This window comes from Artemia sp. Qi Xiang Cuo, chromosome 18 (assembly GCF_049724085.1).
Source record: "Artemia sp. Qi Xiang Cuo chromosome 18, ASM4972408v1, whole genome shotgun sequence".
NCBI lineage: Eukaryota > Metazoa > Arthropoda > Branchiopoda > Anostraca > Artemiidae > Artemia > Artemia sp. Qi Xiang Cuo.
The window spans coordinates 51,844,555-51,871,842 of record NC_142811.1 but is presented as its reverse complement, the minus strand read 5'-3'; the positions used below and the strand labels follow the sequence as shown (position 1 = coordinate 51,871,842).

General features: G+C 35.8%; 1 protein-coding gene across 1 annotated transcript in view; it reads right to left on the bottom strand.

Annotated features, from left to right (window-relative positions):
- Positions 1-4,773: 4,773 nt before the first annotated feature.
- Positions 4,774-27,288, bottom strand: part of Uvrag (UV-resistance associated gene) — a 61,556-nt gene continuing 39,041 nt past the window's right edge. Inside the window, exons 7-8 of the mRNA XM_089104435.1 lie at positions 15,452-15,622; positions 4,774-7,935 (exon numbers count right to left, since the gene is read on the bottom strand). Coding sequence (XP_088960561.1) covers positions 6,039-7,935; positions 15,452-15,622 — 2,068 coding nt within the window. The 3' untranslated portion in view covers positions 4,774-6,038. The remainder of the gene's footprint in view (positions 7,936-15,451; positions 15,623-27,288) is intronic.

The following is a 27,288-nucleotide window of genomic DNA, read 5'->3' as shown; positions in this document are numbered from 1 at the left end:
GTACTGATGTACATTGGAGATGGCTAGAAAACGTTTCAAGGATGAAGGATAACAGCTAGCCAAAAGTTGTGCTTTTTGACCATTTATCTGGGGAAAAGCAATTCGTCCTCAAATAGCATGTGAAGTAGTATATTTTGGCCAAGCTTCAGTGAACCAACTGCTATTTTGTTTATAGGGACGTGGTTGGAATTCAATCTCAGAAAGATAACAAGTCATTGAGGCCCAATTTTATTCTATAGCACTTGTTCAGCTTCAAAATCGTTGCTAAACAAGTCGTAAAAGCCGAATTCTGAACAACTAGTGTTCCGCATCAAACACATTTTTCGACGGGAATAAGAAGAAATCTCTTTCAGTAATGGATGGTCATAGAGGAGGCAGCAACCTTAATTTTTCATTTTCGTCCGATGCTTAGTTTTAGCCAAAATGATAAGAGAAAACTCAATCTCCCCAATTGCAGAATGACCAATTTCAAAACTGAATTTTTTAATGTAAAAATTGGATTCAGAAATCTTTTTCTGGGAATGATCAAATGAAAATATTTTCAAAAACCTTATGAGAACATTTTCAAATATGTCTCAATGTGTGCAATAAGCCATGGTACATGTCATGTCATATATAACAGTATGTTTCATATTCCAAGACAAGTCAATTCCTATTAAAGCTAAAGGAGATCTAAATCTTTTAGCAGTATCGGCGTGGAAAAATATGGAAGTGGTGTAATAAGAAAAACTAAAAAAATATCCAACGTGGAAAAAAACAATCCAAAAAATACACAAATTCATAGCCTTTATTTTGTTTAATTCAAAATATACTGATTTAACAAAAGAAAAACACACAAACAGGATATCCCTAAAAAGGTTTATTTCACAGCTATAATTTTTCAAATGCAATATCTACCGTTTAACATTAAATAAATACAGAACTCAAACGTTATAAGAGGGATTGAGGAGAGAAAATCGAAAGCAAAAGCAGGGATAACAAAAATAAATACTATCTATAGGAAAAAAATATTCGTAACAAAAAATAACAGACAATGCAACAGAACCAAAACAATAGACATCCCATGGTATTCTTGGGAGGAAAAGTAATGATATTTTTTCAATGTGTATTTTTAACAATTTATTCATTCATACTAGTTTTTGTCCATATAAATAGTATTTAATTAATTGGTAGCCCACTTAAGAGCTTCTCAACTCACGGTCTTTTACCAACATATCATTTGCCATCTGGGTTTTTCTTTCTTGAATCTAACAAATTAAAAAAAATCCCATTCTAACAGTTGAAAGCAACTAAAAAAATCAATCTGAATAACAGTTTAAAAAAAATCGGACGCTTTCATGCCAATATTTCTAGTTTTAATTTGCCATCGAGAGATAAGAAAGAAGACACAAACAAATCGAATGAACAAACTGTAACTTAGAGTTACAGCTAAAGTGCCAAGGACAGTGAAAATCTTTTCTAGCTGTTTGGATTGATTAAATGGATACTTAGTAAATTATACACATCTTAAAAAAATAGCCAAAGCCAGAATTAATTTTTTTTTTTATTAGGAAGAGTCCCATCTGGTTATGAAGTTTTTGGCAACAAAGGCCGCCAAATTTAAAAAAACAAAACGTGGCTGAAAAATCAGCTAAAAACATATATAACCAAACAGCTTAAGAAGACATAACCTTCCATTCAAGGTAGAGCTGTCTCCAAGAATCGATAAATTAATAAAGTTTGAGTTTTATGAACAAAAGCGATGTCAAATTTAACAAGGTTGTTTTTCCCATTTATTTTCACGGTTCATCGTGGCAACACTGAAAAAAACATGATGCCGCACTAAAAACTACATAATTCAAAACAAAAACAAAGAAAAAATCTTAGAAATCCACAGTTTTCAGGCATGAACAGACCCAGGATGGTTTGAGAGGGCTAAAAATGTCTATATTTCATATTCATGGAACTTTAAAAGAATTAGATTTTAACTGAAATACTCTCATTGCAACAAAATTAACCACCATAAAATAATATTTAAATTTGTATATACGAATTTGTAAATTTATGTATTTAGAACAGATCCCAATTCCATATCCAAATATAATTCAATTTCAGCATAAAAAAGCTGTAGTGTTGTTAGAATATACTAAGAATGTTTACCAGAGAAACCAAAAACACGCATAGAATGCCAAGAAAAAATATATATATATAACGGAATGGAGGGGGGCTTCACTAAAACACAAGTTCAAAGAAACAAACAAACAAATATATATATATATATGTATTTAAAATCACAAGTAATGGCAACTTTGTACGACTTCATATACTTCTCTTGCGTTGGTGAAGTTTACAAAATAAGCTAAACTATTCGGACGTAACCTTAAAAATATTTACCAATCACTTAGTAAAATAACCTCTAACATTCCCTAAAACGGTATATTCTCCCCCTCTGACCCTTTTAAAATTAAACAGATGCTTAACTTAATTGTACTTGACAAGCAACTTAGCGGCCCTTTCTGACCAAATCGCCATCGGTCGTACCAAGCCTAAAATAAAGTAGCGTCATTCCTACGAGTGCCCTCATAAAATCAGATTTAAACAGTCGTCCGATGAGTTCCCTCTTGTGGTGGAATGTAATCTTGTCTGAAAAGCAGAGATTTACCCTTCTCTGCTCTAAGTATTAGATGAGTCTATTAGAACGAAAAATAAGAGGCCATAACGTAATTAGTAACCAGAGGCCATAACGTAATAACGTAATAAATATCGCCGGAATTACACTTCCAATCAGTTAGCTCTATATTCCATTCAGTGATTAAAACTAAAATGAACAAAACACAGGTTTGCCAAAGGGGTGACCAAAAATCACTCGATTTTAGTGATTTTCTGGTTGATTTAGTGATATTCTTCAATAGCCTAGTAATTTGTGTGTGAATTTAGAGATATTTTCGTTCAGGCAATGTAAAATCTCTCTAGAAATAGTGATGAATCACTAGGTATGGCAACCCTACCAAAACAGGACACCGCATATTATTTTCAAGGAAAGATAATTTACAAAATGCAAATATCAAGCCTATCCTTAATTTTTATTCAAAATTCAACCTGTAACAATTAATAATGACACATTGCAACACTTGTTTAGGATGCAACACTTAGACCTGATCAGTTTGGCTTCACAAAGTTTCTTTTACTGACTTAGCAGCAATCTATTTCTTAAAGATTTGAAATTTGTTCTTGTAAGAAAGGTAAATTATGGCTTAAACAAAAAATCTTTGTGTTTCGACCCTCCCCCCCCCCCGTTGCACCATTTAATTCAGATTCATAAATATGTGTATGTATGCGTATACCATTCGTATATGGGCATCTTATTAGGTACTTGTCTATTATAATTTGTTTCTAAACTATTAAATTTTAGTCTTAATTTTGTTTTATTTCATTAGCATTCACCAAACTTCACTTCTCGAATGTGTTTTATAACAGGACAGTACCTCTTATTATCCTCTTTCTGGTAAATAACAGGACAGATTCTTGAGGGAAGGGGGGGGGGGGGGGGTTAAAACATGTAAAGGAGCAGATTATTCGCATGATTCATCTATCCTTGGTTGCTGTGCCGCAATATTCTACAAATAGTATGCTATAGTCACTTTTGTTTTTCCATCCAAGATTCTAACTTAAGTTTACTTTGTTTAATTGCACACAAAAGAACAAAACAAAGAGTTCGGGAAACTAATAAGAGGAAAATTCCTGTTCGTCTCTGGAAATCTACAAGCCCCCCTCCGTGTTTAAAAACAGTCAGCAATTAAAACTAGTACCTTACTCTTGGGGGCTTGACAATCGTAGATTAACAATCATACGAACCTGTTGGAAACGCTGAGGTATCCTCAGCGATGGGAAAGGCAAATAATATAAACCATAACAAAACCAAAAAGGAAGGAATCTAAAATCAAAAGAGACTTTAGATTCCATCCTTATATAATAATTATAGTTTAAATTATTTCCCTTTTTCGATTCTGAGAAATCCTTGTTGTAATGCAGACGAAATATTCGTTTAATTCTACTTCTTCTTCCTACATACTTTTGACCAGGGTAATTCCTGGGGAGGGGCGGCAACCATGTCAGCTGACCTGGATTCTGCGACTTGGGGGGAGGGGGCTGGAGCATTCCCCAATTTGATCAAATAATTTCTTAGACCACACTGCTTTTCCATTTACAAAAAATTAAGCAAGAAAAACGTGTTTTAATTTTTATAAAGCAGTGAATACAATAAAATAAACACTTAATTAAACAAAAATACTCCAAATATTTCGGCCCCACGTCCGGGAGCCTTTCTCAACGGAAAAAAAAGAAAATAAAAAAAATGAAAAAAAAAATGTTCTTTTTAAAAAACTTAACTTACATCAAAATAAAAACATACTAAACACATAAAGAAAAAAACAAAAGAAAAAATATAAATAAACAGGAAACAAAACTCGCATATTAAATAATCACTTCCATTCACTGGCGTATAAACAAAATCGAATGTCTTCGATTTTGTTTCGATTTGTTGAATGTCATTCAATTTTGTTTATACGCCAGTGAATGGAAGTGATTATTTAATATGCGAGTTTTGTTTCCTGTTTATTTATATTTTTTCTTTTTTTTTTTCTTTTTGTGTTTAGTATGTTTTTATTTTGATGTAAGTTAAGGTTTTTAAAAATAAAAATTTTTGTTTAATTTTTTTCTTTTCTTTTTTTCCATTGAGAAAGGCTCCCGGACGTGGGGCCGAAATATTCGGAGTATTTTTGTTTAATTAAGTGTTTATTTTATTGTATTCACTGCATTATAAAAATTAAAACCGGTTTTTCTTGCTTAATTTTTCCCAATTTGATCAAATTTTTCACTCTGATTCGGCTTTTATTAGCTTATATATTAGTCGGAAGGGGCGCTGAAATGAGGGCCCCGGGCACCAACAACCCTAGAAACGGCTCTGCCAATGACCCCTTGTCTTCAAGATTTTTAATTCTTTGATTTTATCATCATCCGTTCCGATTTAGATTTTCATTAATTTAGATTCTGAGATGTAACACCCATACCTGACTTACGGGTCTCTAAAACAGACTCAACCGGTTATAATAGTATTAATCATTACGGGGTAAATCGAGATAAGTCAAACGCAAAATTATTTTTATCCGCATCTCCAGGAAAGTATTCCCGGAATCAAGAGTTTCAGATTTTGCAATTTCACCGTTCCAAAAGTAGCTTTATCAAAGGAGCATAATTCTCCAAAAAAAAAAAAATTACTCCAAAATAATTCTATGACAGCGCAGGGAATTGATGCTCTGCTTAGCAAAACGGCACCCAGGGATCAACCCCCACCGCGGCAAGGTAGGCCGAAGAGGTTGCTAAAGATCTTTAGGCTTTTTATCCATAACAAATTCCCAGTATTATAAATCTTCATGTCTCAGCCCTGGCTCCCTTCTGGAAATTTTTCACGGCAATGGACAAGAAGGACATAGGAATTACACTCCGTAGATATGTCATTAAATAGGCCCTCTCCCAGCCATCGACAGAATTAGAAATGAGAGCAGACATAATTAAATCCGGTCATTCATGAACTAGTGTCCTTCTCTTTTTCTTCTATACCCCGCCTTTTATACTTTGTATACGACGGTTAATGAATAAAGAACGAGTGTAATCATAATATAACTAGTGTATCAATAATAAAAAAAGTAGCGTAGTTTTATAATGTTTTTTTTGTACTGTATTTCATCTCTCTCTTTTTCTTCTATACCCTGTATTTTTTATTCCACTTTTTCGATGGGCAATAAACAAATAATAATAATTAGTGTAATTATATTATCAATGGTATATACCCAGTGAATAAATAATAATAAGAACTAGTGTAATTTTATATTTTTTTTTGTGCTCCGTTTCATATGTTTCTTTTTATTCTATACCTCATCTTTTGTATTTTCCTTTTTTCACGGGTAATAAATACATAATAATAACAATAACAGTAAAATATTGACTACAGAAAGAAAAATACCAACGTATAAACGAATTCTAATAAAATCTAGCCCTTACTACAACGACCCAAAGCCAAACCGGGCTCCAAATGATGACGCTAATGCCTCTACTCTTAGATTCATATCTGAAAAAGATTCTTCTAGGTCATTACATTCTTTCAGTATAACCTGATCTAGTTGAGAATCATTCATCAACTCTAAATCCTCGAGTTTACCATCATTCACATTTTTAGAAACCTCCAAGAGTGGCTCTATTTTTAAAGATGGCACTAATCGTGGTGAGTCAAACTGAGGCAAGTTAGAAGCCGATAAACAAGGTGAAGATTCATTTTTATCACAAACATTCTGAATATTTCCCAGATCCACTTCTTGAACATTTTCTGAAGGAAGGATGTGGACCCCTTGAGAGGTATTTTCTTTTTTCGTACCCCGGCTACGTGTTTCTTCATCATAAGAAGACGGAAATGAATCACTTACAGATACTACTACTTGATTATCTAGCCTAATTCTACAATTTTTTAACCTATCAACATCACTTATATCCTCTTTTTTGCCAAAATTACAGCCCTGACCATGAGTGGAAAACGGGTTTAATAAACACTCAGTTCTTCTACACACTTTTTCTTCAGCAGCCGGCACTCGAGAATTATTTTTTCCCCGATGTTCTTGCAAATCAAAAATGCATTTAACACTGTTTCCTTCCTCATTTGCCGGAACAGATAATTCGCGAGTCGAGTCAAAAGAAAGTTCTCTTTTCAAAAAATTTGTATCAGTGCTATTTACAAGACTTTTACAAAAATTATGAAGATCATCATTGGCACTTGAAAGAGCACTGTCATTACAGTGCCCTTTAGAGGAATTAAGTAAAGAGGCTGAATTTGTTAGATATTCAAAAGAAACCTTTTCGCTTTTAACAGTTTCTGCATTATCCAGGTAAAACAAGCTCGATTTCTTTTCGACATCTTGTAGATCAGAACCGACTTTTACACCAACAAAAGATAGGGCTTCATTTACTAATTTCGTATCAAGATCCTTTTGAACTAATAAACCAGGACTAAGCAATCCCACCGTTACACCATTACCTGTCTCAGCTCCTTCGTTTATAATATCCCTATTGACATCACTTAAATTGGAATGATCAGGAGCTTGGAGACTGGAACTAGGTAATAAAGGAGCAAAACTTGGATCATGAATATGCTCTAAGTTACTGTCTTCTGGAAGATTGATTGAACTGGTTGAATGATGTTGATCACTGGTGGTATTGTAAAAATTAATAGTGGTTTCCTTGGTAGAGTTGATATCTTTATCATCAAGAGTGGGGACACTAATTCCTTGTTCGGTACTAAGATGACTATTGAGTTCTTCCAAATTCAAGTCCACAGAGCTTTGATGATCAGTGTTTGAGTTTATTTCAGTTGATACTTTATCTCCCACCACAGACAAAGAAGGAGAATATCTACACGACTCTAGATGCAGTTGAGAAGATGAGCCTAAAGCACTGGCACTGCTTTTCACTGGCACTGGCACTGGCACTGCTTGAAAAGCACTGCTTTTCAAAGACGATTTATTGATAGCAGGCTGAATGGCAATGGCATTTTCTCTTGGTGAATTCTTGCACTCAACGTTGCTCTTAGAAAAATTACCAATAGCAGGTTCATAGCTCTTTTCAAAACTCTGATGCATCGAATCCAACGAATTTTTGCGACCGCTGATTGACCTTGGTCCATTCGGCAGTCTATCTCCAGCTATGGATGAGGAAGGGGAATGTCTTCGCGAATCTAGACTTAGTCGAGAACAGGAACCGGGACGACCCAAGTTGCTTATTAGGGAAGACTCACTGGCAGTTGAATGAGGACCTCCTAGAGCAAACGGCCTAGGTACCTTATATCCACATAGGCTCTCACTTTCTTGAGAGCTTGGTCGCCTGGTGTCAATATTGGCGTTGTGCCAATTCCTGAAAACAAAGAGTTCATTAGCCAATACTGCACTGGTTCAGACATTTGTGGCATTCCATCATAATAGAATCAAGCGGGCATGCTAGTTTACACTTAAATCGTAATAAATTATCTTAACAAACGGGACAGTGCTTTCAAGTTACTAATAGCTGATTATAAGTTCACAGTACTTCAAATTAGAGAAAAAAAAACATAAATTCAAATTCTGATAACTGATATATGTTAACAACTAGACAATACAGAAAGAGATTAAATAGTCATCAGGTAGTTATTAACCGAAATATGACAATAGACATAGATTTATTCATAGATAATTACTGAATATCTTAATAAAGGATAAAATTTCCATCTTTAATGCGTATAAACCATTTTGTAATACTAAAACTAGTCGGCAGTTTACATTCTGTCCAGATATTTATGGTTTTTGATTATAATTATAAATTATACTTAAATTATAAATTAAGTTAAATTATAAATCATAATGAAACTAAACAAAGTTTTTGGATAAGAGTGACATTAAAGGTGCATATTTTGCACCTTGAAGATACTAAACTGAGCGTCCATTAATTAAAAAAAGGGGGCGACCCAGACCCCCTATCAAAAAGCAAAAGTAAAAGATTTTTATTTGAAAAAAAAGGAAACTACGAGAAAAAATACTTTTTTTGCGAATAATTATCATTAATTTTAAAAATGTTTAGATAGTTTAACAAGACTTCCAAATAATAATGGGATTTTTGGTAAAATTATTGTCAAAATACAGAGGAGGGGGGCTTACAACGGAAAATGCTGCCTTTTGTGGATGCAAGTGATATTGACATAGATACAATACAATATGCGGTTTATTCAACGAAAACCTAATATTTTTGGCTTTAAAAACCTGAGATAAGGGACCATGAAAGAAAATTATATTTGCAATCAATTGTATACTAAGGAAAATACTTGGATTTTTGAAAAAGGGGATAAATGAAAGAGACTTAAGTCTCTCCAATTAACTGCTAATTATATTTTACTATCCAAAGCCAAAGATGAAGTGAGCACGAGCAATACTTGCATTTCTCATTTCAATTCGTTTCAACTTTTATGCATTTTTAAAATCTGCTTTTTAATTGATTTTAATGGTTTTAATTGAAAAATGCAATACCATAAAGAAAACATACAGGTTGATATATTTTATCTTTGCATGAATGTTTTTCAATAAACTTCTCAAAGGAGAGTAGTCATAGGCAGCGCGCTAGCGTAAACAGCAATTTTGGCACAATGTGTTTTTTTTTTCTCCATACCCGAGCACTTAGGATCGAAAGAGTTGTCATAGAAACTTCGAAAAGGGCTCATTCGATTAGAAATTCATATGACGCGTGCCCCTTGTAAAAGTCAAAAGTAATTGGAGTGCAACTATCCCCCCCCCCCCCACGCCCGTCATTCCCCCAAACACATCCAATCAAAATTTTGAAATAGCCATTTTGTTCAGCGTAGTTGATTTCCAGATAGAAAATATCTTTTTGAGGAGGACACTCCTCCACAGACCTCAGGGCAAGGGTTTTAAGTTATGCTCTGGGGGTATATAAGGTTTTTATTGAAGGCGTTGTCGTAGAAACTTCAAAACAGGCACATCCGATTGGCAATTAAAAGGACTAGTGCCCTTTTTAATAGTCGAAAGTGATTGGAGGGCAACTAGCAACCCCCACCCCCACCATTCCCCCAAACACATCCAATCAAAATTGTGAGATAGCCATTTTGTTCAGCGTAGTTGATTTCCAGATAGAAAATATGTTTTTGAGGAGGACACTTCCCTTCAACACTCAGGGAAAGGGTTTTAATTTACGCCCTGGGGGCATATAAGGTTTTTACTGAAGGCGCTGTCGTACAAACTTCAAAGCATGTTCATTCGATTGGAAATTCAAAGGGCTAGTGCCCTTTTTAATAGTCGAAAGTGATTGGAGGGCAACTAGCCCGCCCCCCACTCCCATCATTCCTCACACACATCCCCTCCATATTTTGAGATAGCCATTTTGTTCAGCGTAGTTGATTTCCAGATAGAAAATTTGTTTTTGAGGAGGACACTCCCCCGCAACCCTCAGGGCAATGGTTTTAAGTTATGCCCTGGAACATATAAGGTTTTTATAGAAGGCGTTGTCGTAGAAACTTCAAAAAAGGCTCATTTGATTTGAAATTCAAAGGGCTAGTGCCCTTTTTAATAATCGAAAGTGATTGGAGGGCGACTAGCACCCCAAGCCCTTTATTCCCTCAAACACATCCAATCAAAATTTTGAGATAGCCATTTTGTTCAGCGTAGTTGATTTCCAGATAGAAAATATGTTTTTAGGAGGACACTCCCCCACAACCCTCAGAGCAAAGGTTTTAAATTATGCCCTGGGGGCATATAAGGTTTTTATAGAAGGCGTTGTCGTAGAAACTTCAAAACAGGCTCATTCGATTGGAAATTCAAAGGGCGTTTGCCCTTGTTAATAGTCGAAAGTGACTGGAGGGTAACAAACCCCCTCCACTCCCCCACGGCCATCATTCCCCCAAAGGCATCCAATCAAAATTGTGAGATAGCCATTTTGTTCATCGTAGTTAATTTCCAGATAGAAAATATGTTTTTGAGTAGTACACTCCCCCTCAACCCTCAGGGCAAAGGTTTTAAGTTACGCCCTGGTGGCATATAAAGTTTTTTATAGAAGGCGCTGTCGTAGAAACTTCAAACAGGTTCATTCGATTGGGAATTCAAAGGGCTAGTGCCCTTTCTAAAAGTCGAAAGGGATGGGACGGCAACTAGCCCCCCCCCCAGGCCCATTATTTCCCCAAACACAGCCAATCAAAATTTTGAGAGAGCCATTTTTTTCAGCGCCGTTAATTTCCAGATAGAAAATATGTTTTTAGGAGGACACTCCCCCAAAACCCTCAGGGCAAGGGTTTTAAGTTATGCCCTTGGGGCATATAAGGTTTTTATAGAAGGCGTTGTTGTAGAAACTTCAAAACAGGCTCATTTGATTTGAAATTCAAAGGGCCAGTGCCCTTTTTAATAGTCAAAAGGGATTGGAGGGCAACTAGGCCCCCCACGCCCATTATTCCCTTAAACACATCCAATCAAAATTTTAAGATAGCCATTTTGTTCAGCGTAGTTGATTTCCAGATAGAAAATATGTTTTGAGGACACTCTCCCACAACCCTCAGGGCAAAGGTTTTAAGTTATGCCCTGGGGGCATATAAGGTTTTATAGAAGCCGTTGTCGTAGAAACTTCAAAACAGGCTAATTCGATTAGGAATTCAAAGGGCTAGTGCCTTTTTTGATATTTGAAAGTGATTGGAGGGCAACTAGCCCCCCACGCCCTGTCAGACCCCCAAACACAGTCAAACAGAATTTTGAGATCCCGATATTGTTCAGTGTTGGCTAGTTGATTTCCAGATAGAAAACATGTTTTTTAGGAGGACACTCTCCCACAACCCTCAGGGCAAGGGTTTTAAGTTATGCCCTGGGGACATATAAGGATTTATTAGAAGGTGTTGTCGTAGAAACTTCAAAACAGGCTCATTCGACTGGAAATTCAAAGGGCTAGTTCCCTTCATAATAGTCGAAAGTGATTGGAGGGGAACTAGCCCCTCCCCCACGCCCATCACTCCCCCAAACACATCCAGTCAAAATTTTGATATAGCCATTTTGTTCTGCGTAGTTGATTTCCAGATATAAAATATATTTTTGAGGAGGCACTCCCCAACAACCCTCAGGGCAAGGGTTTTAAGTTATGTCCTGGGGTATATAAGGTTTTTATAGAAGGCGTTGTCATAGAAACTTCAAAACTGGCTCATTTGATTGGAAATTCAAAGGGATAGTGCCCTTTTTGATAGTCGAAACTGATTGGAGGGCAAATAGCTCCCCCCCCCACGTCCATCTTTCACCCAAACCCATCCAATCAAAATTTTGAGATAGCCATTTTGTTTAGCGTAGGCTAGTTGATTTCGAGATAAAAAATATGTTTTTGAGAAGGAAACTCCCCCACAAGTCTCAGGGCAAGGGTTTTAAGTTATGCCCTGGGCGCATATAAGGTTTTTATAGAAGGCGTTGTCGTAAAAACTTTAAAAAAGACTAATTCGATTGGAAATTCAAAGGCTAGTGGCCTTTTTAATAGTCGAAAGTGATTAGTAATGATTTTTTGTTGTTGTTGTTGTTTAGACCAGGGCACTTCGTATCGGAGGAATTGTCGTGGGAACTTCGAAAGGGGCTCATTCGATTGAAAATAGAAAGGGCTGATGCCCTTTTCAATAGTCGAAAGTGACTGGAGGGCAACTAATCCCCCTTCCACTTCCACCCTCCCATTTGCCCATTATGTTTAAAAACTAAATGTTGCCTTAAGATTAAATCAAATTGCACTGTGATAATGCTAATTCCCAATAAGGCATATCAGCAGTATCTAAAGAACAACTGAGGGTATTATGTTTAAACTTTTGAGGCTACTTCTGCTCTTAAAATTTAGCCAAATCAAAATAGTATAAGTCTATCCAAGATATTCAAGAGAATAAACAGATTTTTTTTGCGAATGGTATCAAGTTTTCCATTTCAGGTCAACTAGAGGAGGTATAAAATTAAGTTAAACAGTACTATTTGTGTCCAGATTTTTAAAATGGTGTATGTTGTTAAACATTGCTGAAAATTTTTCTCCAGCATACAAATAGCAGGCCAAACTATAAAGTCTGAAAAACGAAATGATTTAAAGTATTATTTTCTTTTTCCCTGAAAAGACTATGTCAATATAAAACGAACAGAAATTAATTAAAAAAACCTTTTCCACAAAATAAGTTTTGCAAAGAAAAGTAAAGAACTCCATTAAACAAAAAATGAGCAAAAATAAAATCAAATAATCTACCAAGCTCGAAACTACCACAAATCATCATCGATAAATAAATGAAACCCAAAACGTACAGAAATTACAATAAATAACCGAGTCAAACTCAAAACGAGTAGAAATTAACATAAGTTGGGCGCAAAACCCTTATGCCTTCCCAAGGCCAGAACAAAATTTGCACTTTACTGAAAAGAATACAAATGAATGTGCATTGTCAGTTTAATATACATATACTGATATTTACTAATCAAAATCTTAATATTTAGTAATCATAATCTTAATAATTTAGTAATCAAAATGTTAAAATTATTTGATTTATTAAAGTTATAAAAGTAAAAACATTTATATTTTTTTCAGTAAAGTGCAAATTTTGTTCTGGCCTTGGGAAGGCATAGGGGTTTTGCGCCCAACTTATGTTAATTTCTGCTCCTTTTGAGTTTGACTCGGTTATTTATTTTAATTTCTGTACGTTTTGAGTTTCATTTATTTATAGATGCTGATTTATTGTAGTTTCAACCTTGGTAGATTATATTATTTTATTTTTGATAATTTTTTGTTTGACGGAGTTCTTTACTTTTCTTTGAAAAACTTATTTTGTGGAAAAAGTTTTTTTTAATAAATCTCAAAAAAAGAACTAACCCATTATTTTTAGTTTCACTGGAATATATAATTTTGTTTTTTAAGCAATCTTATCTTCACAAAAATGACGGCTAAAACGGGAAATCCTGGAAGAAGTTATTTTTTAATGACAATCATCGAAGTGAAATTTGGAAACAAAGTTCGATAAATAAAAAAAAAAACTAACACAAAATTAACATAATCACAAGAAATTCTGCAGCAAAGATTTATATTTTATTAAACTTCAACAAAGAGAATGATCTTTTTTAAAAGAAAATAATTCAGTTAGTTCCGCCGGAACAGTTCCGCCGGAATAGTTAATGGCAAGTCCGAATAATTTATGGCAAGTTCCGCCGGAATAGTTGATCTTGCTTTCGAGCATTGTCGTCTTCTTCTCAAAAATTAGAATTAGAACTTAAGGCTAAAATTAGAAATTACGGAATATGCTAATTTTCAATGATATCCCCCTATGTGAAAATTGTAGGAAGACTAAATGGCAGAAAAGACTGTTCATGACGGATATTTGTCAGAGTCAGTAATGTTGTTAGTGAAAATGATCTCTGGAATAAATTTCGTATGCTCGTTGAGCCTCCTCAAAGACTTATTGAAACTGATGAGTCTAAATCTTCAGCTATTGAACATGGGAAGACAAAAAAAAAAAAAAAAAAAAAACAAAAAAAAAAAAAAAAAAAAAAAGCAATTCATCTAAAATTTGAAAACTGGATGGTTGAATTTAGTTATCTATATTATTTTATGAGTAAAGCTCGAATTTCGCTTTAATACATACAGTCCGCCTTTAATCGTCATATCCCTACCAAGACAACTTGGCAGCTAAATTCCCCATTAACTAACCTCCCATTAATCCCCACTAACCTTAGGAGTTGAGTTAAATGATAGGTCTTTCAGAAACAGATCTAGACCCAAAATTCTGCTCGGTGAAGTGCTTTCAAACTCAAAACAATAAAATCAATCCTAAAAACTGCAAACACGTTGACGTTGACGCTAACCGCAAGACGTTGGTAAATTTACAACGTATACTTGTCTCTGGTGCGTGCCTCGCCACCATATCTGTTTGCTTCATTTCGTTTAATTTGATGAATTCGTTAATTTTTATTATAATATCGTATAGCCGTTATCATGTCGTTAATTTGTTTATTTGGTATGAATTTTTCGTTTATATTCTTACTCCGTAGATTTTTTAGTTTTGTATCTTGGTTATAAATGAATGTTTATAGTATGGGGATTAGTATTATGCGGAATCCTTTAAATTACTTTTGTACTTTTATCGCACGTTTTGTGGCGACAAACAGCTGGAAAAAATTTATTAGGGCCTAATTTGCAACTGCCAAACCATTTACCAAGGTATCTCCCAAGAATTGTGGCTATCGAACTTCCTTTAAAAAGAATTAGGCTGGTTTTTGGAACTCGGTACCCTCGGACGACCATTCCAAATGGAAGTGAAGTGTCTTATGAAGCTGTTAATCCAGTATTAAGTTCGAGATGTCTCCTCTAGTAGGTAGCCCTACCATGCCCTGACATGATAAAACAATTTACCCTAGTTTGTCGCTAAAAGGTCAAAGACTTGGTAGTATAGTTTTCTGGTTTGATTGTTATTTTGGTTATGTCTATATTACCGTGAATGTTCGAAAACTGGCTAATGTCGGCATTCATTGGTGAATGTCTGAAATTCCTTTTTCTCTGCTTGAATTCAATTAGCTTTGCGAATCAACTTTTTCAGTCTTATGCAAGCTTTGATGGTTAAAGTTAGTTTAGGCTAGATTATGTTAGATTAGGTTAGGTTAAATTTGGTTATAAACATCAGAGATGGGTTAAAAACCTAAGCTAACCTAACCTAACAGAACCTGCATTAAACTGAAAAAGTTGACTGCCAACGCTGACCAAATCCAGGGAGAAAAAAAAATGTATTTCGGACATTCACCGTTGAATGTCCACATTCACCAATTTCGGATATTCGCGGTAACATCTACATTGGTAATAAGTAGACCAAACAAGATTTAAGTAAAAACTAAACGCTATAACAAAATAGTAAACAAACCCTAGACTTGAGAAACGCAGCATGAGTACCTCATCCAAATTTGGCAAAATAGCACCAAGGTCTTTGGTTTTCAAGCCCAAATAATGTCTCAACTGGCTAATGTTCCTATTCAATAAATAAACTCCATATTGAAAGAGTTGACGATCTCTTCCTTTCACAAAAAGAGTAAACCTGAAATAAAAAATAAATTGAACTATTTTATAAATTTCTACTTAAAGGAAACAAAATTGGTAATTGAATAAACTTGTTTTAATGTTTGCTAATTCTATTGGGTAATGCTGTACTGTGGGTGGCAATTGTAGTTTTAAATTCCTATTAAACCCATGCCAAATTAAACCCATGCTCGTATTAGAAGGGATGGAGTGGCTAAGAACAGTCTTTCGCTCAAATCATCAAAATACACTGGCGACTAAATCGCGAATAAACGTAAACTTGCAAAAATAAGGTCTTCAGCACTTTCACCTTTTCTCTCTTTGCCGTCAGATTAGTTTTTAGAGTTTACAATGGTAGATTAAAATAATACTATTTAAATTGAATCTAGTTTAATCGAAATGATCAGTTTTTGAAGTAATATTATATAACTTAGCTTAAGGAACCAAGCAAAAATAAAAAGACTTGAACTTCAAGGAACCCTTCAACTAGGCAACAAAAGTTCTTTCAGGGTCAAACTGTTTTCAGTCCTTTTTGGCTACGCCCAAGGATTTCGAAATAATTTTCAAATACAACTGACTACCTGGGTTTGGGGTTTTCCATTCTGGGGTTTTTATTATTCAACCTGGGTTTGAAGACTACCTGGGTTCGGGGTTTTGGGGTTTTTATTATTCAATCTAGGAACTGACCTAACCAATATTTTCTTCAGTCTCTTTCCATTATGTAAACTGTTGGTTTGACTTTTAACCTTTTTGTAAGAAGAGAAATAATCAAATATCCAGTATGGTATACATTAGAGGGGTAGTAGCGCTTCGGAAGATAGAGCAGGGTTTGTTAGATGTTTTCCCAAGGAATTGTTTATGGATAGTTTTGGGCACCAATTTAAATGACCGTATTTCAAAAGTTGTGCGAAATATATGGCTTTATCCCGGTTTCTAGGGCTGTAAAGCGAGAAAGGTTGAGATGACCGGACGCAACTTGCTGATGAAGGGCTACAGATTACCAAAGACCGTCCGTTCTGTCCATCCACATAGGACCAAACAAAAAGTAGGTCGTCCCCGAATGGAGCGAGAAGAGGTCATAGGAAAGGTTTCAAAGGAAACTGGAACGTCTTAGAGGGTGTAAAGAGTGCTTTGGATGGTTTGGGGTGGAGCAGGAGCTCACGCATCTGTGTTGGTCTCAGATGGCTCGTGCAACTGTTATTTTTGGTATTAGTAGTAGTAGTAGCAGGCCTATGCTTGGACATTATATCTACAAAAATAAAGAAGACGATAAAAGAAGACCTTTTGGTATCTTATGATGGGTTCAAATGCAATTAAGAACTGCTAGTGCCACTGAAAATGCAGCGTTGCTGAGTAACATTTGCAAAAAAGTTCATATCTAAAATTTTTCATAATTTCAAAGAAGAGAGAAAACAAGATTCTAGAACTTTTCTTTTCAAGAATATAGATGATAAGAAAATGTAGACATTAAAATATTAAGTTGAATACTGTGCTTTCATTTTGGTATATACAGGTGGTGGCCGCTAAACAAGTTTAGAGAAACAGAAGATCCAGAAATGGCAACATGAGGCATCGGCGTCCTCGTCTTACTCCCAGTATGTTAAAATTAAGCGAGTATAGAAGAAGGGATTATTTTGTAAGACAAGGCTTATTATGGAAGAATCAAAGTGGGTAATACGGACAAAAAAGATTTTTTACAACTTGGAGGCGTAGAAAATATTTGGGAAGGATGATTTCGAAGGTAGGTTCTTATTTTTGCCCAATGTATAGGGATGGTAAAGAAGAACTAATTCGTTTTTTTGATTCTAGTAAGGATAAAAAGAGCTGAGGAAGAAATTTTCAGGGATCAGAGGCAACGCTGCAGCGTTGCCTATAGTAAAGGTCATACGGCTCCAATGTTTTATTATTTATTTATTATTATTAATTTTTTTCCCAGAGGCACTTCATATGGAAGGGGTCGTCGTAGAAACTTCAACGGGGCTCATTCGATTGGAAATCGAAAGAGTTCTAGTGCCCTTTTTAATAATCGAAAATGATTGGAGGGCAACTAGCTCCCCTCCCCAAGCCCATCATTCCCCCAAACACATCCAACCAAAATTTTGAGATAGCCATTTTGTTCAGCTTAGTTGATTTCCAGATATAAAATATAATTTTGAGGAGGATACTCCCCCACATCCCTAAGGGCAAGGGTTTTAAGTTATGCCCTGGGGGCATATAAGGTTTTTATAGAAGGCGTTGTGGTAGAAACTTCAAACCAGGCTCATTTGATTGGAAATTCAAAGGGCTAGTGCCTTTTTTAATAGTCGAAACTGATTGGAGGGCAACTAGTCCCCCCCCCCCCGGCCATCATTTCCCCAAACACATCCAATCAAAATTCACAACCCTCAGGGCAAGGGTTTTAAATTATGCCCTGGGGACATATAAGGTTTTTATAGAAGGCGTTGTCGTAAAAACTTTCAAAAAGGCTCATTCGATTGGAAATTCAAAGGGATAGTGCCCTTTTTAATAGTCAAAAGTGATTGGAGGGCAACTAGCACCCCCCCCCACGCCCAGCAGTCCCCCAAACACATCCCATCACAAGTTTGAGATAGCCATTTTGTTCAGCGGAGTTGATTTCCAGATAGAAAATATGTTTTTTAGGAGGACACTCCCCCACAACCCTTAGGGCAAGAGTTTTAAGTTATGCCCTGGAGGCATATAAGGTTTTTATAGAAGGCGTTGTCGTTAATAAAATATTTGTCACAAAAAAACAATTTTGTGACAAATATTTTGAGAAACTTAGTTGGCTCCGGTACGCTGATAGACTGTTTTCCCTAATTTGTTTATTTTCTGTGGAATTAAGGGTGTGTTTTGCTTTCAAATTTAAATTAAGTGAATTACTATATTAACCATGACCAAAAGAGGCTTTCAGGGTTAATAGGTATCATATTATAGTCATTAAGACTGCGACTGGTGGTCTTTGAGCTAAATGTACTGAAATATTGTTGTCCCAAGCAGTATCGTCTCCGCTACCTTCTATAGAGTAAATACACCATTCCAAACCCAACCCCCTGAAAAAATATCCACCAAAGGAATTTTTGCACTTTCAAATATTGGATAGATCCTCGTTTTGGGCGTTATGACCAAGTACCTCGTAAGGTGTTCCGTGCATGACATAGGGCTGTAATGTGTCCAATATATAAAGAACACAGGAGACCTTGAAAAATTAGTAAAAGATGGTTCCATGATCTTTTGTGCTGGTCGTCATGACAGGTGTCATCATCACCTCTTTCAATGTGTAGTTTGTAACTGGAATAATAATATTGGCCATCTGAGATATTATTTCATTTTAAAAATCAATGACTTTGTTTAGTTGCATATGGCTCTGGGCACAGACGTACTCAAAACAAGAGGACGTGTTTCACATTGCACCTGATTTTACAAGTTAGTGAAAATAGGCCTTTTAAGCCTAGTGCACGAACAGTTTTAATTCAAGGATTTGAAACTTGTAAACATTCAACTATGTAGCTAAATTCTGAAGTTTCATTTCGATATATAGTAGGCCTACATAAAACTACAATTGGAATAGCACATAAAACTAAAGGTGCTGAAATATTTTTGACCCAGTCAGGGCCAGTCTCTCCCATCTTATATAAACTATCATTATAAAAGCAGGAACAGTTCCAAGCTTTACTGGAATTTTGAAAACGTCTTATTTTCTTTTACCTTCTGATTACTAATAAACAATTTACATTCAAATACGGTATTGAAAATGTGTTCAGAAAATAGATTATGCGACACTAAAGTGTATATTCTGTTGTTCATTTGTCAAGTCCCGTAAGTCACTCAAGTCTTTTATTGTAATAAAAGGAAGTTAAGAGAGTCTAATTTATGCATAACTGAATTTATTTCCCTTTTTTTTACAGCACCAGGCCACTAGTATCTGATGTGTTCCTAATCAACCTTTTCCTTAAATTCTCTACCAAGAATTATTTTTTCTAATTTTTTTTTTAAAGAAATCAATAAGGATTCAGGGATAACCTCCGTCGGAAGACAGCCGCAAATGAAGATACAGCGTCGTAAAAAGCTGTTCTTCAAGTACTTGGTGCAGGGCGTCTCCTCCTCCAGGTAGTCCAACCGCGTCGTATTTCTGCGTGTTTGCCGTACTGGCTCGTCCGATAGCTCATCGGGGGAAGTATGGTGGATGTGCACGTAGAAAACAACCACCGACGTAACACCAAATCCCTCACAAGGAGGTTTTAATGGTACAATAAAAATCTACAGGATATTTTAAACCGTTGCTCAAAGTAAGGATTTACCGATGAGCAACATTTAGGGAGAGGGGGTTTTGATGCTTTGATTTCCTTCAGAAAACAAACTTCCGTTCAGAATAAGTTGTTGCACACATTAGTGAAAACTGGTTGTGCACCACTCGAAAAACAAGTGGGCCATTCTAAAAGAGCTTTTTCACGATTTAACGAAAAAATCATTTCTTTCTTAAGGGGGGGGGGGGGGTGCACATGCTGGAAATTTCCAGGGAGGAGGAAGCTTGTGTAAAAACCTTCATTTTCGCCCACTAAAGCAACATTTTCCCTTTCTGGTACCAACTTCATAAGTTGTTAAGCCAATGTAAGGGAATCGCCTTAATATTGCACTCCTGAATAATGACAGGTACGATTCCTTTTTTTATATTCCTTTCTTTTTGAGTACATCTTGTTTCTATATCGATAATTCAAACACCATTATATAATATTACCTCTTCAATGCCGACATCCTTCCTTGTCTATATCAAATGAGGTCATGAGGGGTGGAGTTGTTATTACTATTCCCATTACTTCTTGAAAGATAGCAGATAGGGTAGGAAAATACAACCTACGTTTGCACGTACAAAGAAAGCAGTGAGAGAACAATGCCAAGCAGCTTCAGGGGTACACTCACGGGTACATATGCTTTTTCTGGCAAATGCACTGTTGATCAACAATCGCGAGAATAGATTTATTTATTGACAATTAAGGATCAAAAATAAATTTCGAACAATCGGTTTCACAATAATACGAGTTAATTGTTGGAAATGAACAGTAATATTTCCAAAGTCATTTGATATCGTATTTTACTATATTCTCTTAAAATCATGGTCACTTTGGTATTTTTCACGGTATATACAGCTTTTCACTGTTTGACCTAATTCTGAAAGTTTTAGATTTATACAGCAAAATTTCTCGAGTGCCCTTTGAAGGGGAAAAGGGTATACAATCCAAAAGAAAGTGCCTTCTAGTGTCTTACTTTAAGTAGGAGATCAAGCTAATGATAAAATAAAATAATTATGGCAAAGTAACTTTTTTCTCTTCTAATAACCGTAAGAACCCAAAAAATACTAAAGAACATCTAGTATTTTGATGAAAAACGTTTTCCAGGATCGTTATTCTTTTTCGCTAATGTGTTTGAATACAAGGGATATGCTTAAATATTTTCACAATGGACTACATCAAATTAGCTTCCACAGAAAAAACATCTTTTTTATAAAGTATTTCCACGCAAAAATAGAAAGTGAAGTAGTGAAGTAGAAAAGTGAAGTAGAAAAGTAGAAAGTGAAACTTTTCACAAGAAAGGTTTCTATTCAGAAAAACAGTGTAGATTTCAGAGCAGGTCATGCCGTAAAAAATGGAAGTACCTTCCACTTTTTAGAAAACGGTTAAAAATTAAAAAAAATCCCTCTAGTGCATTTGTATCCATTGGTCGTTCTTACAGAGGCAAATTTTCTTCGTAAGAAGTTGGTCTAAGGGAAACAAGCCATGAATAGAATTGAATACGATTTATTGGCTAAAATAGCGCAAAAGCTAGCATAAGCACGTCAAAGCAATGGCAATGATAAAACAGGTGTTAAGGGATAAACATAAAACAAAAAGTTAAATCAATTATTAAAATGGGAATCAGGTAACCGTAAGTTTAAGGATATGGAATTCGCTACCAGCTGCGGCACGAGATAGTCATTCGTTTAGGACTTTCTAAAATTGGTATTTGATTTCTTTTCAGAAGAATTTAAGAAAATTTAAGTTTAGTAGCAAATTGTAGACTTTTCATTTATTATTATCATTGTTGATATATTTTCGGTGTATTCTAATTATCATAATTATGTTGGTATTATGAAGATGGGGTCGTTGGTTGCGAGTTGGCCTGCGGCGATTGGATCTATAATATTTTGAAGGTTTGAGCGTTGCAGATTGGTTTCTCGCATCGCGTGGTCCTAAATTGATTAGTGAAATACAGACTACTGACTATTTTACGATATGGAGCCTTTCGGGGGGGGGAGGGGGGATGTGCTTTTTGCCTATTTTGTGATAATAATTGTTGAATAAATGAACTAAAAATGAATGAACTAAATCTTCTTTGGCCGTCTGAAAGATTTCTTTCCTGACCTTTTCTTATTTTTATTCTTGGGGGCAGCAAACCCTACTCACTCTTTTTTGAAGGGTGCACCTGCGACTATAATTTAATGTAACTTCTTAAGCCAGATTATATTTTGTCATTGAAACCCCAAAACACAATTTTAGAACAGGACATTCTCGAAGACAATTATATAACTGTACGTTCTCAAAGTCAAAATAGATCCATGTTTATATAAACAGGGATCAAAGTGGGTGGAGTTATTATATTTGTACCCTTTTTAACCTGTTTTGAGAGATAACGCAGGCAAACATGAGTAACATTTAATAGTTATTAATTAAAAATTAGTTCTTCAACGGAAAAGTAAAGAGCTCCATTAAAGAAAAAATGAGCAAAAATAAAATCAAATAATCTATCAAGCGTGAAACTACCACAAATCAGCATCGGTAAATAAATGAAACCCAAAACGTCTGTTTCTATTTCTCCAATACAGGCTGATATCTTCATGGAAGACCTTGAAGAAAGGGCTATTTTGCAAAGTTTTCCTAAAACTGAATTTTGGGTTCGTGTTAAAGATGATATGTTTTTATTTGTGGGAGCATGGTGACGAGTCTCTGGATTCTTTTCTTCACTTACTCAACTCCTTGGATCCAAAACTCAAATTTACTCAGGAATCAGAGATAGAGAGGCGTCTTCCTTTCTTAGATCTTCTGTTGCACCGAAATGATTCTTGTTTCGAGTTTGGTGTCTATAGAAAACCCACACATAATGACCGTTACTTAAATTATTCCTCTAATCATTCCCCTGCTGTGAAAAGCAGAGTTGTCATTTCTCTAGTTGATAGAGAATTGAAAGATGGTTCAACACGTTTCTTGGATTTAGAGCTCAACCACCTTAGAGATATTTTATTTGGGAATGGTTATCCAATTAGTTTAATAAATTATGTAATTGTAAAACGCATTAAAAGATTATCAGATAGTCCCACAGAGAACACAAATCAAAGGGAAAATTCAGATTATCTTGGGCTCCCATACGTTAAAGGGGTTTCAGACCATATTTCAAAAAATCTGAGGAAAAATAACATTTACACTTATTATAGACCCCGAAAAACTATCAAGTCCCAAATTTATCAAGGTAAAGACCCTATCCTGATAGGCGAAAACTCCGGTGTCTACAGAATTCCTTGTTCGTGTGGTCTTTGGTATATCGGAAGAACTGATCAGCGACTAGCGGATAGATTAACTCAGCACTCTAGTTCAATTAATAATGCACTTAAAAAGCGGAAAAAAACAGAAAAATTTTGACTCTGCCCTTGCAGAGCACATTTTTGAAAAACCAGACCATACTATTTTGTTTAATCAAGCTAGCCTTATTTCGCATAACAAAGATATTGTCCAGCACTACATAGAAGCTGTTGAAATTTATAAATACCAACATTTAGGTCTAACTTTAAACAGAGATTCCGCTGATTTAAGAATAAATGAGTCATATTTCGGTTTTCTCAAAAGAGAAGCCGATACTTTAGAAATCCCTGAAATAAACCTTGAACCACTTTCCCAGTCATCTAATCAAACACGTGAACAACCCCTTAGGTCTCTAAGGGTGTCTGCGATAAATGCATTAATTAAAATCCGAAATCAAATAACATAGTTCTCCAACTTCTTTAATTGCTGGTTCGTTTTGTTTTTTGAGAGAATGAATTGTTTCCTATCTTTGTCGATTGTTCGCTAGTATCCGTCGATGGCAGTTCATATTTTTTTGGATTTTGTGCAAATCGCAGATATTGGCGAATAACTCGTTTTTATGGTTGTTAGGTATTTGGTTTTAATTCTTTTAATTTTTGGCTTTTTTTTAATTTTATTAATATTTTAATTTTTTGGTTTTTTGGTTGTTTTCAAATTTACTTTCCGCGTTTTTTTTTTTTTTCGGCATTTTCCTTGGATACATTATTTCGTTTCGCGCTGAAGAAGAGAGGCGTTTGTCCTCTCGAAATATTCGCTTTGTTTTTTCAATATTTTCATTTGGCCTATAAAAACCCATTTTTGCTCCTTTTTCTTTCTTTTTGAAATTACAATAAATAACCGAGTCAAACTCAAAACGAGCAGAAATTAACCTAAGTTGGGCACAAAACCCCTATGCCTTCCTAAGGCCAGAGCAAAATTTGCACTTCACTGAAAAAATACAAATGAATGTGCATTGTCAGTTTAATATACATCTACTGATATTTAGTAATCAAAACTGTTAATATTATTTGATTTATTAAAGTTATAAAAGTAAAAACATTTATATTTTTTTCAGTAAAGTAAAAATTTTGTTCTGGCCTTGGAAAAGCAAAGGGGTTTTGTGCCCAACATATGTTAATTTCTGCTCGTTTTTGAGTTTGACTCTGTTATTTACTGTAATTTCTGTTCGTTTTGGGTTTCATTTATTTACCGATACTGATTTGTGGTAGTTTCACACTTGGTAGATTATTTTATTTTTGCTCATTTTTTGTTTAATGGAGTCCATTACTATTCTTTGAAAAACTTATTTTGTGGAAAGTTTTTTTAATTATTTTTCTGTTCGTTTTATGTTGACATAGTCTTTTCAGGGAAAAAGAAAATAACACTTCAAATCTTTTCGTTTTTTAAGACTCTATAGTTTGGCCTGCTATTTGTATGCTGGAGAAAAATTTTCAGCAATTTTTATCAACATACACTCTTTTAAAAATCTGGATACAAATAATCCTGTTTAATTTCGTTTCATACCTCCTGTAGTTGACCTGAAATGGATAAGTTGATACCATTCGCAAAAAAAATCTGTTTACTTTCTTTGATAGCTTGGATACACTTAGGCTATTTTGATTTGGTTAAATTTTAAGAGCAGAAGTAGCCCCGAAAGTTTGAACATAATACCCTCAGTCGTTCTTGGGATACTGCTGAGATGCCTTATTGGGAATTAGCATTATCAAAGTGCATTTTGATTTAATCTTAAGGCAACATTTAGTTTTTAAACATAATGGGCAAATGAGAAGGTGGGCGTGGGAGGGTGGGCGTGGGAGGGTGGGAGTGGAAGGGGGATTAGTTGCCCTCCAATCACTTTCGACTATTAAAAAGGGCATCAGCCCTTTCTATTTTCAATCGAATTAGCCCGTTTCGAAGTTCCCACGACAACTCCTTCGATACGAGTACCCTGGTCTAAACAACAACAACAAAAATATCACTAATCACTTTCGACTATTAAAAAGGGTACTAACCATTTGAATTTCAAATCGAATGAGCCATCTTTCAAGTTTCTACGACAAAGATTTCAATAAAAACCTTATATGTGCCAGTAACTTATAACCCTTGCCCTGAGGGTTATAGGGGAGTGTCCTCCTCACAAAACATATTTTCTATCTGGATATCAACTACGCTGAACAAAATGGCTATCTCAAAATTTATATTGAATGTGTTTGGGGGAAAGATGGGCATGGTGGGGGCTAGTTGCCCTCCAATCACTTTCGACTATTAAAAAGGGCACTAGCCCTTTGAATTTCAAATCAAATGAGCTTGTTTTGAAGTTTCTACGACAAAGCCTTCTATAAAAACCTTATATGTCCCCAGGGTATAACTTAAAACCCTTGCCCTTAGGGCTGTTGGGGAGTATCCTCCCCAAAAACATATTTTCTATCTGGAAATTAAATACGCTGAACAAAATGGCTATCTTAAAATTTTGATTGCATGTGTTTGGGGGAATGATGGGCGTGGGGGGGGGGGCTAGTTGCCCTCTAATCACTTTCGACTGTTGAAAAGGGCCCTATTCCTTTGAATTTCCAATCGAATGAGCCTTTTTTGAAGTTTCTACGACAACACATTCTACAAAAACCTTATATGCCCCTAGGGCATAACTTAAACCCCTTAACCTGAGGGTAGTGGGGGAGTATCCTCCTCAAAAACATATTTTATATGTGGAAATCAACTACGCTGAACAAAATGACTATCTCAAAATTTTGATTGGATGTGTTTGGGGGAATGATGGGCGTGGTGGGGGCTAGTTACCCTCCAATCACTTCCGACTATTAAAAAGGGCACTAGCCCTTTGAATTTCCAATCGAATGAGGTTGTTTTGAAGTTTCTACGACAATGCCTTCTATAAAAACCTTATATGCCCCCAGGGCATAACTTAAAACCCTTGCCCTGAGGGCTGTGGGGGGAGTATCCTCCTCAAAAACACATTTTCTATGTGGAAATCAACTACGCTGAACAAAATGGCTATCTCAAAATTTTGACTGGTTGTGTTTGGGGGAATGAGGGGCGTGAGGGGCGATAGTTACCCTCCAATCACTTTCGACTATTAAAAAGGGCACTAGCCCTTTGAATTTCCAATAGAATGACCCTTTTTTGATGTTTCTACGACAACATCTTCTATAAAAACCTTATATGCCCCGCAAGGCATAACTTAAAACCCTTAACCTGAGGGTAGTGGGGGAGTGTCCTTCTCAAAAACATATTTTCTATCTGGAAATTAACTAATCTGAACAAAATGAATATCTTAAAAATTTATTGGATGGGTTTGGGGGATTATGGGGCGTGGGAGGGGGGGCTAGTTGCCCTCCAATCACTTTCGACTATTAAAAAGGGCACTAGCCATGGGCGTAGGGAGGAGGGGCTGGGGGGCGGTCCCCCCCACCCCCCCTAGACCTTCAAATTTACATTAGATATGGCTGAAAAAGCAGATGGTTGGAAAAGCAGATGATAAAAGGCCCTCCATCACACTATCGACTACCCCCCCTAGACAATATGCTGCCTACGCCCATGGCACTAGCCCTTTGGATTTCCAATCGAATGAGCCGTTTTTGAAGTTTCTATGACAACGCCGTATACAAAGACCTTATATGCCCCCAGGTCATAACTTAAAACCCTTGCCCTGAGGGTTGTGGGGGAGTGTCCTTCTCAAAAACATATTTTCTATCTGGAAATCAACTACGCTGAACAAAATGGCTATCTCAAAATTTTGATTGGATGTGTTTGGGGGAATGATAGGCGTGGCTGGGAGGGAGGGGGGCTGGTTGCGCTCCAATCACTTTCGACTATTAAAAATAATACTAGCCCTTCGAATTTCCAATCGAATGTGCCTGTTTTGAAGTTTCTACGACAACGCCTTCTACAACAACCTTGTATGCCCCCAGGGCATAACTTAAAACCCTCGCCCTGAGGGTTGCGGGGGAGTGTCCTCCTCAAAAACATATTTTCCATCTGGAAATCAACTACACTGATCAAAATGGCTGTCTCGAATTTTTGATTGGATGTGTTTGGGGGATTGATGGGCGTGGGAGGGAGGGGGGACGGCCAGTTGCCCTCT